Source organism: Protomyctophum bolini (genome assembly GCF_963924005.1).
Source record: "Protomyctophum bolini genome assembly, chromosome: 19".
Taxonomy (NCBI): domain Eukaryota; kingdom Metazoa; phylum Chordata; class Actinopteri; order Myctophiformes; family Myctophidae; genus Protomyctophum; species Protomyctophum bolini.
In genome coordinates, this window is record NC_137880.1 from 3,185,505 (window position 1) to 3,201,814 (window position 16,310).

General features: G+C 42.0%; 1 protein-coding gene across 1 annotated transcript in view; it reads right to left on the reverse strand.

Moving 5' to 3' along the window:
• Window positions 1-1,621: 1,621 nt before the first annotated feature.
• The window catches only part of LOC308334118 (uncharacterized protein), a gene marked incomplete at its 5' end in the record, with an annotated part of 284,691 nt that continues 270,002 nt past the window's right edge, over window positions 1,622-16,310 (reverse strand). Inside the window, 9 exons of the mRNA XM_080790705.1 lie at window positions 1,622-1,876; window positions 2,027-2,092; window positions 2,531-2,596; window positions 2,685-2,762; window positions 2,908-2,964; window positions 3,511-3,582; window positions 4,136-4,210; window positions 7,542-7,607; window positions 8,009-8,080. Coding sequence (XP_080646831.1) covers window positions 1,866-1,876; window positions 2,027-2,092; window positions 2,531-2,596; window positions 2,685-2,762; window positions 2,908-2,964; window positions 3,511-3,582; window positions 4,136-4,210; window positions 7,542-7,607; window positions 8,009-8,080 — 563 coding nt within the window. The 3' untranslated portion in view covers window positions 1,622-1,865. The remainder of the gene's footprint in view (window positions 1,877-2,026; window positions 2,093-2,530; window positions 2,597-2,684; window positions 2,763-2,907; window positions 2,965-3,510; window positions 3,583-4,135; window positions 4,211-7,541; window positions 7,608-8,008; window positions 8,081-16,310) is intronic.

The following is a 16,310-nucleotide window of genomic DNA, read 5'->3' on the forward strand; positions in this document are numbered from 1 at the left end:
ATGAGGCCTACTGCAAAAATATATATACAAAAAGAAATCCATTTGACCACTGGAATATTGCTGTCAGGCAGAAACCTGTATCTTCATATTTCAATTTTTTCAAATTTGTAAAATAATGTCTTATCAAAGTTATCATACAAGAGTGTCACACACAAGTAGTGAAACTAGCCCATTTACAAGGTGTTGTGAGCTTATAAGGTCGGCTATCTTCACTATTTCACACTCAGCATCAAGGGTTGGATTGGGGGTAAGTCCCTGCGACATACTATAGCGTCATGTCCAGGGGGTGTACTTGTACATCAAGCTGCCTCACGCTACAGAAACAGGAGATATAGGCTCCTGCCCCTATGGGCCTCATGGCTCGGCAAGGCTACTTACTTACTTATCTTCACTATTTAAATTGTTTTTAAGAAGAGTTTTTGGACTTCCGCCCGGCAGCAACAATGATTGTTTTGTCAATGTTCTACAACGTATAGGCCTATTTCTTCAGTTGGATCCCCAACTTACTGTGGTCCTCCTCCTCCCCACACGACAACAACAATAATAATTTCCACATGTCACACAACTCAGTAAACACTCTAATAAAAACCCATTAAGACCTGAGGCAAATTCTACGAATGCCTGCTAAACCAGTTCAAAATGATTAAAAAAAAATATATTTTCAAAAAAGTTTTTTTTTCCAACAAGCTCACGGTACATCACGAAGTGATGTGCTGAATATCTGCTATTTTTTTTAAATAGCCTCAACGCTAAAACAGAAGATGACACATAATCCATGTTTTCAAATGCAACGGTAATTCTGCACAATCAGAGGCGACATCAAGAGCCGTCCACATCAATAATTAAAGATAAATACATATAGTATCTATAACATAAAACTATAACGGCAATTATGTGATCATCCACACTGATGAAAGTGGAAGAAAAGAAAGGGTCCTGTAAAAATGTTGAACATGATGGCCTGTAAAAAATGTAGACATTATTGTATGCTAAAAGGATAACAATAGTTAAAGTCTGGGGGACAACTCAAAAGTTGTTTTTATACTCGGTATATCTGAATGACGTCAACATTTAGTTATTATCGCTTCCCTTTACAACTATAAAGGTCCGGAAGTCGAAAGGAGCATGCGCTTAAAACCCATTTAGACCTGTGGACGATTCTACAAATGTCTTCTAAATCCTGAGAGTTTTCTGAAAAAAAATGTCAGTGGTTCTCAAACCTTTTCATGTCAAGGACCCCCAAACTTAAAAATGTAATTGGCCTCCGACTGCCATCTCAAAATATGTTGTTCCAGGCACCCCCCCCCCCCCCCCACATTCAGCATTGATACAATCATTAACATAATTTAACTTATAGAATAAAAATGTGATCTAGGTAAGTCACCAACAAAAGCTAAACGGATTTAGATGGGGGAAAAAAAGAGAAAGACAGCATTTTTGTCTGGAGCTGTCTTGGGTTTTTCCAACAAAAAGCCTGTATATACACTTCATATAGCTATAACGTTGATTGGCAACAATGGCATGGTCTAAAATACACACTGGTGCTCTGCCTTTTCTGCTCAAAACTCATCTGTGTGACTGGTTCCTACTGGTAGAGTGAGTTGATTGATTGATTGATTGATTGGTTGGGCAAGACGTACGTCTTATCACTCATTCTGGACAACTCTGCTACAGTAAAGCATGAGGTCAGTCCGCTGCTCTTCCCAGGTGGGCAGAGGAAGTGTAAGCGCCCAGGGATTACATTAGATAATTGACACTGGGTGGGAAAAATGGGTTGCAAAATTGTGGGAAAAAAACTTGCGAAAGAAAACAACTCTTCTACAGTACTCCATGGTGTCTTCTCTTGGCCATGTTTTACAGCATCTTCATTTACCACCTAAAAAGTCAAACGCAGATACAGTGACTGCCACGGAATACAATTACAGTTTCTATATAACGTATGAGGTCACAGCATGAACGCACAGCTAGACATATTGTACTGTAGCAGCCTTAGCTCTTTGGTCGTGAAATGACATAAATATCTTACCAAGAGACGTCCCTGGTTTGACCAGAGAATGAACTGCATCCTCAGTTTGCTGTGGAGCTGGAGATTCTGTGAATGGAAAATAATACGCAGAACATGTTGTTAGCCGAACAAAGTAGTGCATTTGCATAATATGCATTATGTTGATTCTCAGTCTAGTAATTACACATTTTAGAGGAACACTTAACTCATGTTCAACCATATCTTCATATAATTGGTCCTCACTCATTTTCATTATTTAGATGACACCATTTGGCAAAATACACTGCCCCCGCTGCCACCCTTAGATCTCCACATGGAGCTGACCTGTTCTGACATTCCATATCTTGATCTGACCTCATCACACCCTGTACACTCGAGATACGCTCCAAATATGGCCAGTGCATGCGACCTCGCCCCTCAGCCGCATTACTGGTCCTATAGGTGGATAATGTATTCTATACCTTATGGTATGTATTTCTATACCCTTCTTATTCTATTATAGGTGGGTATGTATGTTTCACCTACCTTTCTTGTTGGCTTCAGTTTTGTCTTGGTAATTCACCTGGGCGTAGGTCACATCTGGTGCTCCTGCTAAAAAACGTGGCGCTCCCATGTTATAAACAATTACTCTACTAAAAGATCTTTGTGGAAACTTTGTGGTCTTACACTTGCACTATACCTTTCTTGTTGTTGGCTTTAGCTTTGTCTTGGTAGATTTTAACCTGGGCGTAGGTCACACCTGGTGCTGCTGCTCCTTCTGTAACACAGGCACACGCACACAGATAGTGTCACTGTTGAATTCCTGGCGAGTCATATTCCAAATGCAGTGAATTCACCGTTTGACACTTACAAACGATTAAAAACATGGACTACTCTCAGGAAAGAGAAGTCTTACACTATACCTTTAGCCTTGTTTTGGTTTTTAACCTCGGAGTAGGTCACATCTGGCTCTGCTGGTCCTGTAACACATACACACACGCGTGCGCGCGCGCGCACACACGCGTCAGAGAGTAATGTTAGGATTCCAAACCATTTGGCCCGTAATTCATGTTAATTTCCTACATAATCAAAGCAGTTATTGAGGATTTAACATAATATGTTCAGCGAAACATTCATGCAGAATAAATTATAAATAATGCAATGTAAAGGATCCAGTCTTCACCTCGGTATATGTATTGTGAATGCACTTATTCCTCATCCAGATCGGCTATTTTTGCTGTTTGTGAGGACGCACACATCAGCCGCTCGTTATCATGCGGCAAAGCCGCAGAGAAATTTCTTATATTGAGGCACTTTTTGGCACATTTTGTTGCCCCCCTCTGCGTGTTGCCCTACTCGCTGTGCGTATTGGGGCACAATGCACCAAATCTTCGAACGACAACGCACCAAGTGCACCGAATAAACAAACGACAAGAGGGCGCACCAGTGCGCTCATGTGCGAATTTCCGAACGCACCCTTCTTCATGTTGCATTTATTTTGTTAGTTTTTTCTCCAGTTGACTCACCCCTCTTCTTGAGTAAGTTTTTGAGTTCAATCTGTGAATATGTCACATCACTGGACTCAGCTGCGGCCTTGTCTGAAAGACAGGACATCAGGAAAATTAAATACTTTACATTAATATAATGCTAACCATATTCATGTCATAATATTGGTCCAACAGCTGCCTCTTTGAAAATACACATTTTAAATTAGCATGTGTTATGCATGAGGTACTCCATGTCCTACTGTAACATTTCAGTCAGTTGACAACTTTATTAATGTATCTGCTTGCTTGTGTTAATAATGCCTGGTTGTATACCTGAGTGAGTGAGTGAGTGAGTGAGTGAGTGAGTGAGTGAGTGAGTGAGTGAGTGAGTGAGTGAACATGCAGTGAATGCAGTGAAAACGCCATGGCGCTCACTTTGCCTAAAAGCGCTTCCAGGCGCGTGGGTTGAAAATATTTTAGTACAGCTTTCGGGCAGGCAGGGAAAAGTGCGCCAGCGCAAGGTAAAAAGCCCGGAGCAACCTTCAAGTTGCTGGAGTTCCCAAAAAACGTGGCGCTCCCATGTTATTTAATAACAACTCAAATCATGGACTACTCGACTAAAAAATCATTGTGGAAACTTTGTGGTCTTACACTTGCACTATACCTTTCTTGTTGTTGGCTTTAGCTTTGTCTTGGTAGTTAACCTGGGCGTAGGTCACATCAGGTGCTGCTGCTCCTTCTGTAACACAGGCACACGCACACAGATAGTGTCACTGTTGAATTCAACATGGCGAGTCATATTCCAAATGTGACGGGAACATGCAGTGAATTCACCGTTTGACACTTTATAGTCCCCGTTGAGCTTTATTTCTTGGCTGAAAACGCCATGGCACGTGAGTTGAAAATGTTTTAGTACAGCTTTCGGGCAGGCAGGGAAAAGTGCGCCAGCGCAAGGTAAAAATCCCGGAGCAACCTTCAAGTTGCTGGAGTTCCCAAAAAACCTGGCGCTCCCATGTTACAAACAATTAAAAACATGGACTACTCTCAGGAAAGAGAAGTCTTACACTATACCTTTAGCTTTGTTTTGGGTTTTAACCTCGGAGTAGGTCACACCTGGCTCTGCTGGTCCTGTAACACATACATACACACACATACATACGCACGCACACACACGTCAGAGAGTATAGGATTCCATACCATTTGGCCCGTGATTCCTACATAATTAAAGCAGTTATTGAGGATTTAACATATGTTCAGCAAAACATTTTCTTTTTAATAAATAATGCAATGTAAAGGATCCAGTCTTCACCTCGATGTTTAGCTAACTAAACATACAAGTGTACAGGTATATGTATTTATTTACAATGTATTGTGAATGCACTTGTAAAAAAATGAGACGAGAGCGCTGCTATTCCTCATCCAGATCGGCTATTTTAGCTGTTTGTGAGGACGCACACATCAGCCGCTTGTTATTATGCGGCAAAGCCGCAGAAAAAATTGTTATATTGAGGGTCGGCTTGGCAATTCCAAGAGTCAAGCACGAGACACCGCTAGTGACGCACGCACACTGGACAACCCCAGCTAATGAGCAGGGTCGGTCAGTGCGGACACTCGGCACGCCTGGGGCGCAACGCACCAAATCTTCGAACGACAACGCACCGAGTGCACCGAATAAACAAACGACAAGAGGGCGCACCAGTGCGCTCATGTGCGAATTTCCGAACGCACCCTTCTTCGTGTTGCATTTATTTTGTTTTGTTTTTTCTCCAGTTGACTCACCCTTCTTCTTGAGTAAGTTTTTGAGTTCAATCTGTGAATATGTCACGTCACTGGACTCAGCTGCGGCCTTGTCTGAAAGAAAATTAAATACTTTACATTAATATAATGCTAACCATATTAATGTCATAATATTGGTCCAACAGCTGCCTCTTTGAAAATACACATTTTAAATTAGCATGTGTTATCATGAAGTACTCCATGTCCTACTGTAACATTTCAGTCAGTTGACAACTTTATTAATGTATCGGCTTGCTTGTGTTAATAATGCCTGGTTGTATACCTGAGTGAGTGAGTGAGTGAGTGAGTGAGTGAGTGAGTGAGTGAGTGAGTGAGTGAACATGCAGTGAATGCAGTGAAAACGCCATGGCGCTCACTTTGCCTAAAAGCGCTTCCAGGCGCGTGGGTTGAAAATATTTTAGCACAGCTTTCGGGCAGGCAGGGAAAAGTGCGCCAGCGCAAGTAATATTAAGCCCAGAGAAACCTTCAAGTTGCTGGAGTTCCCAAAAACCTGGCGCTCCCATGTTACAAACAATTAAAAACATGGACTACTCTCAGGAAAGAGAAGTCTTACACTATACCTTTAGCTTTGTTTTGGGTTTTAACCTCGGAGTAGGTCACACCTGGCTCTGCTGGTCCTGTAACACATACATACACACACATACATACGCACGCACACACACGTCAGAGAGTATAGGATTCCATACCATTTGGCCCGTGATTCCTACATAATTAAAGCAGTTATTGAGGATTTAACATATGTTCAGCAAAACATTTTGTTTTTAATAAATAATGCAATGTAAAGGATCCAGTCTTCACCTCGATGTTTAGCTAACTAAACATACAAGTGTACAGGTATATGTATTTATTTACAATGTATTGTGAATGCACTTGTAAAAAAAATGAGACGAGAGTGCTGCTATTCCTCATCCAGATCGGCTATTTTAGCTGTTTGTGAGGACGCACACATCAGCCGCTTGTTATTATGCGGCAAAGCCACAGAAAAATTTGTTATATTGAGGGTCGGCTTGGCAATTCCAAGAGTCAAGCACGAGACACCGCTAGTGACGCACGCACACTGGACAACCCCAGCTTATGAGCAGGGTCGGTCAGTGCGGACACTCGGCACGCCTGGGGCGCAACGCACCAAATCTTCGAACGACAACGCACCGAGTGCACCGAATAAACAAACGACAAGAGGGCGCACCAGTGCGCTCATGTGCGAATTTCCGAACGCACCTTTCTTCGTGTTGCATTTATTTTGTTAGTTTTTTCTCCAGTTGACTCACCCTTCTTCTTGAGTAAGTTTTTGAGTTCAATCTGTGAATATGTCACATCACTGGACTCAGCTGCGGCCTTGTCTGAAAGAAAATTAAATACTTTACATTAATGTAATGCTAACCATATTGATGTCATATTGGTCCAACAGCTGCCTCTTTGAAAATACACATTTTAAATTAGCATGTGTTATGCATGAGGTACTCCATGTCCTACTGTAACATTTCAGTCAATTGACAACTTTATTAATGTATCTGCTTGCTTGTGTTAATAATGCCTGGTTGTATACCTGAGTGAGTGAGTGAGTGAGTGAGTGAGTGAGTGAGTGAACATGCAGTGAATGGACACTCCCGCCATGGCGCTCGCCTAAAAGCGCTCCCAGGCGTGTGAGTTGAAAATGTTTTAGTACAGCTTTCTGGCAGGCAGGGAAACGCGCGCAAGGTAAAAAGCCCAGAGCAACGCCAAGCTGCTGGAGTTCCCAAAAACCTGGCGCTCCCATGTTATTAACAATTAAAATCATGGACTATACTCGACTAAACAATCTTTGTGGAAACTTTGTGGTCTTACACTTGCACTATACCTTTCTTGTTGTTTCTTGCTTTAGCTTTGTCTTGGTAGTTAACCTGGGCGTAGGTCACACCTGGTGCTGCTGCTCCTTCTGTAACACAGGCACACGCACACAGATAGTGTCACTGTTGAATTCATGGCGAGTCATATTCCAAATGTGATGGGAACATGCAGTGAATTCACCGTTTGACACTTTATAGACCCCGTTGAGCTTTATTTCTCGGCTGAAAACGCCATGGCGCTCACCTTGCCTAAAAGCGCTTCCAGGCACGTGAGTTGAAAATATTTTAGTACAGCTTTCTGGCAGGCAGGGAAACGCGCGCCGGCGCAAGGTAAAAAGCCCGGAGCAACCTTCAAGTTGCTGGAGTTCCCAAAAACGTGGCGCTCCCCATATTATTAACAATTACAAACATGGACTCTCTTGGTGGACAGAGGGTCTTACACTATACCTTTCTTGTTGTCGGCTTTATCTTTGTAGTTAACCTCGGAGTGGGTCACACCTGGTTCTGCTGCTCCTGTAACACACACACACACACACACATGCACACACACACACACACACACACACACACACACACACACACACACACACACACACACACACACACACACACACACACACACACACACACACACACATGCACGTCAGAGAGTAACGTTAGGATTCCAAAACCATTTGGCCCGTGATTCATGTTAATTTCCTACATAATCAAAGGAGTTATTGAGGATTTAACTTATGTTCAGCGAAACATTCATGCAGAATACATTATAAATAATACAATGTAGAGGATCCAGTCTTCACCTCGATGTTTAGCTAACTAACCATACAAGTAAACAGGTATACTATACACCAGTGCGCTCATGTGCGAATTTCCGAACGCGTGTTTTGTTTAGTTTTTTTCTCCAGTTGACTCACCCCTCTTCTTGCTGAAGTTTTTGAGTTCAATCTTTGAATATGTCACGTCACTGGACTCAGCTGCGGCCTTGTCTGAAAGACAGGACATCAGGAAAATTAAATACTTTACATGAATGTAAACGTTAACCATATTTAATGTCACATTGGTCTAACAGCTGCCTCTTTGAAAATACACATTTTAAATTAGCATGTGTTATCATGAAGTACTCCATACTCCGTCCTACTGTAACATTTCAGTCAGTTGACATCTTTATTAATGTATCTTTTACGTGTGTTCAAATAATGCCTGGTTTTATACCTGCCAATTGATTGATTGATTGATTGATTGATCAATGTAACCAATGGTCCACATACTGTACAGTGTACACTGTACCAGAGGGAATTAATAAATACATTGATTCATTCATTGATTGAAGTCTCATTTTCAAAGCAGAAACAGCAGTGTTAGGGTTAGTGATCAACTGCTGAGTGAGTGAGTGAGTGAGTGAGTGATTGAGTGAGTGAGTGAGCGAGTGAGTGAGTGAGTGAGTGAGTGAGTGAGTGAGTGAGTGAGTGAGTGAGTGAGTGAGTGAGTGAGTGAGTGAGTGAGTGAGTGAGTGAGTGAGTGAGTGAGTGAGTGAGTGAGTGAGTGAGCGAGCATGTGGCTGAGTGATGATAGGCTGACCATTCTGAAGTGGGGGGTGTACATCGTCTGCACTGCCTGTCTGGTTGGTCCTCTGGTCTGCTGCGGCGTTCTGATTGGTTCCCTGGGACTCGACAGATCTACAAAGTAGCAAGCATTACGATCTACTGCTGTGGTCGTGTGTGAAGATGAGACAGAGGGTTAGGTGCACGGACAAATTAGCCATTATTGGGCCATTGGGGCCATGGCCCAGGGGACCTTGGCTCTCAGGGGCCCTTCAGCGAAATTGGACCGCGTGGTACTGGGGTTGACACCCTGAAAAGGGCTCCCGGGGCCTTTCATTGGCTGTTGATTTTGCTAAATTTAGGTCAAAAAGACGAGAAAAACATGGAAAAACACAAATGTCGTGCGCACGCGCCCTATGGGGGCCCTGGAAAGATTACTGGCCTTCGGCAAACAGAAGACAATTAGTTTCAAATCACAGTATGGATCCAAGAGCAGTAATGATACACCCACTGGTGTTGCTCTAGACAGAGACAGATAGTTGTACATACCTGGCAGAACATGGACCTGGAATGAAACATAATAAAACAGTATAGTTAAATAGTGTTTTACGCTGTTCAGTGTCACAACAGAGGCTACGAGGGTTTTATTAATATAATAATCAATATGTGAGTGTTTCTCACCTTTAGATGTTCTGTATTTAGATGTTCTGTTTTTAGATTTTCTGCATCGCCACAGCAGGAGCAGCAGGATGGACAGTACAGTCAGTACAGTCACAACAAGTCCGACTATCAGGCCCAAATGTAGATAACTCAGTCCTGCGATCGAGAAAGACAATAGCATTTTAGTTACGGTATACCTTCATAAATAGGCCTACAGTACACATTCAGTATAGTCTACAAAACAATTACAAAAAAACAACAACAAAAAACATGATGTATGGCATTTTGATGAAGATATCGGCCAAACCTTTTGATGGTCATTGTCACATGACGTACAATATCATTTTTGTTGGTGATAATAAATTGTATTTCTGCAATAAATGTTTTGTAGCATTTTTAGGTCTTCCCAGTGGGGGCTCCTCACTGGCAGGTGAGCCAGTAGGATACGGCAGCAGTGACGACACAGGAATGTTTGTGGGGAAGGAATTCATTGCCATAACGACTAAATAAAAATATATTAGGCCATAGTATAGCCACCGATTTGGCACATTTGGGACGGTGAGTCTTCCTTGGCCGCCACTTAGCCTATGCTGGGGAGTGTGCAAGCAAATTATGACACTGATCAGTCCATTGGTGTCCAAGACTAGCTGCTCACAGACAGACAGACAGACGGACACACGGACGGGGATGAACACATATAATCTCCGCCTCCTGAGACCCGACCGGCCGGCCTGGCGGAGATAATTACTCACTTGTGTTCAAGGTGAGAGCATCACTGAACTGAGAGTAGTAAACTGGGTCTCCTCTCCCTCCTCTGCACCTGTAGACTCCTCCCTCGGACACTGTGATTGGTCCAGTAGAGTCAGAGTAGGAAACAGCATCGGACACTGTGATTGGTCCAGTAGAGTCAGAGTGTTGGTACTCGTAGTTCCATCCAGAACCCTCCACAGAGCAGCTCAGTGCAACACTGCCCCCTGTTGTGATGACTGTCTGCTCAGCTGTCAGTGTGGCCTTTGGTTGAGCTGTTGTTCACATTAGGACATAATGGAGTATGAATGGCATTTAACTGGAATGTACATTTACACACACACGCACGCACACACACAATAACTCTGCCCTGAAGCACTGCTGATTATCAAGTCCCATGTCCCACATCCTTACAGTACATTCATCTCTTTATGGCTACAGTACTACAGAACCATAGTTAAACCATCATATTAATGTTGTAAATGTTCATGAACATAATGTCAGTGATGAGTAAATGATATGACTTACCTGATACCGTCAAGGTGATTTTAGCACTTTTCACAACCAGGTCATCCTCTGTAAGACGACCGGTACACAGGTATTCACTGCCCCTTGTGCTGTATGACGCTTGAAATGCATAATGATTCTGATCAGTGTAGCTGTTAACGTTAGCACCAGCTTTGTCTATTTTATAAGACCAGTCACTCTGCTGTCCTTCTCCCATGTCACATGTGAACGTAACAGTCTCTCCAATAAATGCTGGGTTGGGTTGCACAGTCAGAACAGCTGGAGTTCTCTCTACACAAACACATGGATCAATAATGTGTTATGATTAAGACCATACAGTAGAATATAGTGGAACAGAGTAGCGCAGTGGGCGTGGTTTTCTGGTTCCACTGAAAGATCACCCATTAATTCTTCCCATAGAGATTTGCAAAAATATTTATATGAATTATTTTAAAGGAGCATTCAGTGATTTGGAAACCCCCCCGGTCCACCCCGGTAACAAGATGTGCACATGCACGCTCTACAGTGGGGAAACACGCAACAGGCAAACAGCACGCACATCCTGATTGGATGTGTGTGCTTCCCCCGCCCTGCCCGGACAAAACCAAAGTCTCTTTGGGAAAAAATGAATGGCCAATTTTTTCAGTGGAACCAGAAAACCACGCCCACTGCTATGCCCTGAAATAGTGTGTGTGTAACTCACCAGAGACAGTGATCAGAACCGTGTTACTGTACTCTGTGTAGTATGGTGGGTTTCCTCTCCCTCCTCGACACCACCAGTAGATTCTCTCTGGGTCACGGGGCCTGAATGTGTAGGTTGATCCATCTCTCTTCTCTGGTGTAGACTCTTGGTTGTCTCTGTACCAGAAGATGTCCCATGGAGGTGTAATGTCTTCCACAGTACAGGTCAGAGTCACACTGTCTGATGCCAGTACAGTGGATCTGTCTGGGGCCAGTGTAGGCGTTGGTTTAGCTGTAATTAATGAAAGAGACATAATAGAAGTGTGTAAATACATATTGAGTCTCCCATAAGCTTGAATTAAAGAGCATCTTACACCAAAAAGAAAATATTACACCAAGAAATAGAAACAGGACAAATGGTGTAGTACAGGGGGGGACCACACTTATTATTATTTCTTACTTGAGAGCTACATTCAAAATGACCAGCTCAACAAGATCCCACCCCAAAAATATTATACCATTTCTGAAAATAGTTTAAATATGTCCCTTAAAGATGTCCCTTTGGAATAGCGGAGGTGGCGTTACATATAAGACAAATGCACTTGGAATGTGAAATAGAGGGGGAGAAATGGAAAAGGCCGGCTTTTTCTTTGTATTTTCTTTGTAATTAATGTTAATTTGTAAAAAAAAAAAGTAAGTACATTCATCTCTTTATGGCTACAGTACTACAGAACCATAGTTAAACCATCATATTAATGTTGTAAAGAATCATGAACATAATGTTAGTGAGTAAGTGATGATATGACTTACCTGATACCGTCAAGGTGATTTTAGCACTTTTCACAACATCATTATTCTCTGTAAGACGACCGGTACACTGGTATTCACTGTTCCTTGTGCTGTGTGGCGTTGTTTTAAATACATAAGGATTCTGAAGAGAGTCTCTTTTAATGTTAGCACCGTCTTTGTGTATTGTATAAGACCAGCGCTTTTTTTCTCCCATGTCACATGTGAACGTAACAGTCTCTCCAGTAAATGCTGGGTTGGGCAGAACGGTCAGAACAGCTGGAGGTCTCTCTACACAAACACATGGATCAATATTGTATTATGACTCCACAGCAACACATTGGGGAATAAAGTTTAAAGTGGGATGTAGTTGTGAAATAGTGAGTGTATAACTCACCAGAGACAGAGATATAAACTGAGTTGCTGGTATATGTGTAGTATGTTGGGTCTCCTCTCCTTCCTAGACACTGGTATTTTACACTCTCTGAGACACTGGAGGGACTGAATGTGTAGATTGATCGACCTGTCTTCACTCGACTAGACTCTCTGTACCAGTCGATGGTCCATGAAGCTGTACTGTCTTCCACAGTACAGGTGAGAGTCACACTGTCAGATACCAGTACCCTGGTTCTGTCTGATACCAGTGTAGGCGTTGGTTTAGCTGTGTGGTTTATGACAGAGAAAGAAAACGACACTCGTGTGAAGTGAGGCTCTTATCCTCATACATTACATCATCATCATCACATTCCGTGGTACAAAGACACAATAACTCTGCCCTGAAGCACTGCTGATTATCAAGTCCCATTTCCCACATCCTTACAGTACATTCATCTCTTTATGGCTACAGTACTACAGAACCATAGTTAAACCATAATAATAATGTTGTAAATGTTCATGAACATAATGTCAGTGATGAGTAAATAATATGACTTACCTGATACCGTCAAGGTGATTTTAGCACTTTTCACAACCAGGTTATCCTTTGTAAGACGACCGGTACACAGGTATTCACTGCCCCTTGTGCTGTATGACGCTTGAAATGCATAATGATTCTGATCAGTGTAGCTGTTAACGTTAGCACCAGCTTTGTCTATTTTATAAGACCAGTCACTCTGCTCTCCTTCTCCCATGTCACATGTGAACGTAACAGTCTCTCCAGTAAATGCTGGGTTGGGCAGAACGGTCAGATCAGCTGGAGGTCTCTCTACACAAACACATGGATCAATAATGTGTTATGATTAAGACCATGCAGTGGAATATAATGGAACAGGATATAGAGCAGTGGGCGTGGTGTTCTGGTTCCACTGAAAAATCTGCCATTATGTTTTTCCCATACAAACATATTTATAAGTCTATAGAATCAAGCCATCCAGCAAAGGATAAAACCTTTGATTCTGTGGGGAGACAAAAAAAGTGAACCCTATGAAAACAGAAATATTGTGTTCATAACTCACTATAGACAGTGATAGACACTCTACTGTACTGTGTGTAGTATGGTGGGACTCCTCTCCCTCCTCGACACCTGTAGGTTACTGTCTCTGGGTTACTGGGCCTGAATGTGTAGGTTGTTCCATGTTCCACCGTCACTGGACTATAGTCTCTGGACCAGTGGATGGTCCATGAAACTGTACTGTCTTCCACAGTACAGGTGAGACTCACTCTGTCAGATACCAGTACATTGGTGCTGTCTGATACCAGTTTAGGCTTTGGTCGAGCTGTGTGGTTTATGATAGTGAAAAAAATGAAATTATTAGGATTATGTAATCTTTATGGATACAGAACCACAGTGAATAAATAAATGTGTTGTAAATGATCAACACACTGGGATGTGTTACAGTAGCAACAACATGAGACATTGCTTATTTAGATTGACTCAATATTTTTGGAACAAAATCTTATACAATGAAATGCATGTTTAAACACACATTTGAACAAATGTCTGATAATCTAGAATACTAGTATGATAGTATCCCAAATTACCTTTAGAGGACAGTGTGATGGTTTTGCTGCGTTCAGAATATTCTTGGTCATCTTTGCGTTGACCTAGACACTCGTATGCATCACTGGGATTATCAGAAGGACCTAAAATGTATTCAGAGTTTTTAATGGAAGACTCAGCAGTATTCTTCCACCACCAGTATGTCCAGTCAGAAGCCTTTCCTGGTAGCGTACACTTCAGAATAAGAGTCTCTCCGATGTAAGTCTCAGGCCAGTCAGGGTGTCTGCTGAGAACAGGAACAGGTGCCTCTGTAGAAGTAACACACACACACACACACACACACACACACACACACACACACACACACACACACACACACACACACACACACACACACACACACACAGTTGAGTGATACTTTATTGATTCCTGCGGATAACTCCAACATCCGTACTTCTCCTAATTTTTATTTTATTTTAGTTTAGAGTAGACAATATTATTTATGTTTTACAACCTGGCCAATTTTCATTATGTCAATGAACCCTCTACACATATTTCTGTGTACTGTATACTGTTCCAGTTGTACATTCTCCGCTGACAGTGACAGGCAACAACTACTGTTTAATATTTCTCCGACGGGTGGCTGGCATCTCCCTTAGAGATAAAGGGCTCCATCTTGCGCCACCTTTATCCCGTAACCATAAACTAATTCGCCATTTTTTAAGTCTAGAATCAAACCATCCAGCAAAGGATAAAACTTTTGATTCTGTGGGGAGACAAAAAATGAACCCTATGAAAACATGTGAAATATTGTGTTTATAACTCACCAGAGACAGTGATAGACACTGAGCTGCTGTACTGTGTGTAGTATGGTGGGTTTCCTCTCCCGCCTCGACACCTGTAGAGTACTGTCCCTGGGTCACGGTGGCTGAATGTGTAGGTTGATCCATGTGCCACCGTCACTGGTTCAGGGACTCTGGACCAGTCGATGGTCCATGAAGCTGTATTGTCTTCCACAGTACAGGTGAGAGTCACACTGCCAGATACAAATACACTGGTCCTGTCTGATACCAGTTTAGGCTTTGGTTGAGCTGTGTGGTTTATGATAGTGAAAAAAAAATGAAATTATTAGGATTATATGTAATCTTTATAGATACAGAACCACAGTGAATAAACATGTGTTGTAAATGATCAACACACTGGGATTGTCTGCTCAGCTGTCAGTGTGGCTTTTGCTTGATCTTTTGTTCACATTAGGACATAATGGATTAGCATTAGCATTTGACTGGAATGTACATTTACAACATACATACACAGTATAAATGTGGCTGGTTATGACAAACACTGGTGTTTTGAAATGCCCCCCCCCCCATTTCATATGAAGAGCATAGCAACAACATGAGACATTGCTTACCGGTATTTAGATTGACTCAATATTTTTGGAACAAAATCTTATACAATGAAATGCATGTCTAAACACACATTTGAATAGTGAGACACATTACAAATGTCTGATAATCTAGAATACTAGTATCCCAAATTACCTTTAGAGGACACTGTGATGGTTTCGCTGTATTTGGAATATTGTTGGTCATCTTTGCGTCGACCTACACACTGGTATTTACCACTGGGGTTTCCAGAAGGACCTAAAGTGTATTCAGAGGTTTCAATGGAAGTCACAACCACATTATTCATCAACCATGTGTATGTCCAGTCGGAAGCCCTTCCTTCTATTGTACACTTCAGAATAAGAGTCTCTCCAATGAAAGTCTCAGTCCAGTCAGGGTGTCTGCTGAGAACAGGAACAAGTGGCTCTGTAGAAGACACACACACACACACACACACACACACACACACACACACACACACACACACACACACACACACACACACACACACACACACACACACACACACACACACACACACACACACACACACACACACACAGTTGAGTGATACTTTACTTATTTATATATTCCTGCGGATAACTCCATCATCCGTATTATACTTAATGCAATTTACCTCTTAACTTTTATTTTATTTTATTTAGAGTAGACAATATTATTTATATTTTACAATCTGGCCAATGTCAATGAATCCTCCACACACATGTCTGTTTTCCCTAGAATTAAGCCATTTTAGGTCTGCTATTCTTGAGAAATCGAAGAACGACTGACATAGAAACATGGCTTTTTCAGAAAACTGTCAGGATGTAGAAGACATTTTTAGAATCTGATCTCAGGTCAAAATGGGTTAAGCCATCCAGGATGAAGTGTGTGACAGGTGTAAATATGATATTTATATGAGTGAAGACAATATATTAATATCATACATGTATCCTTACCTTCACCT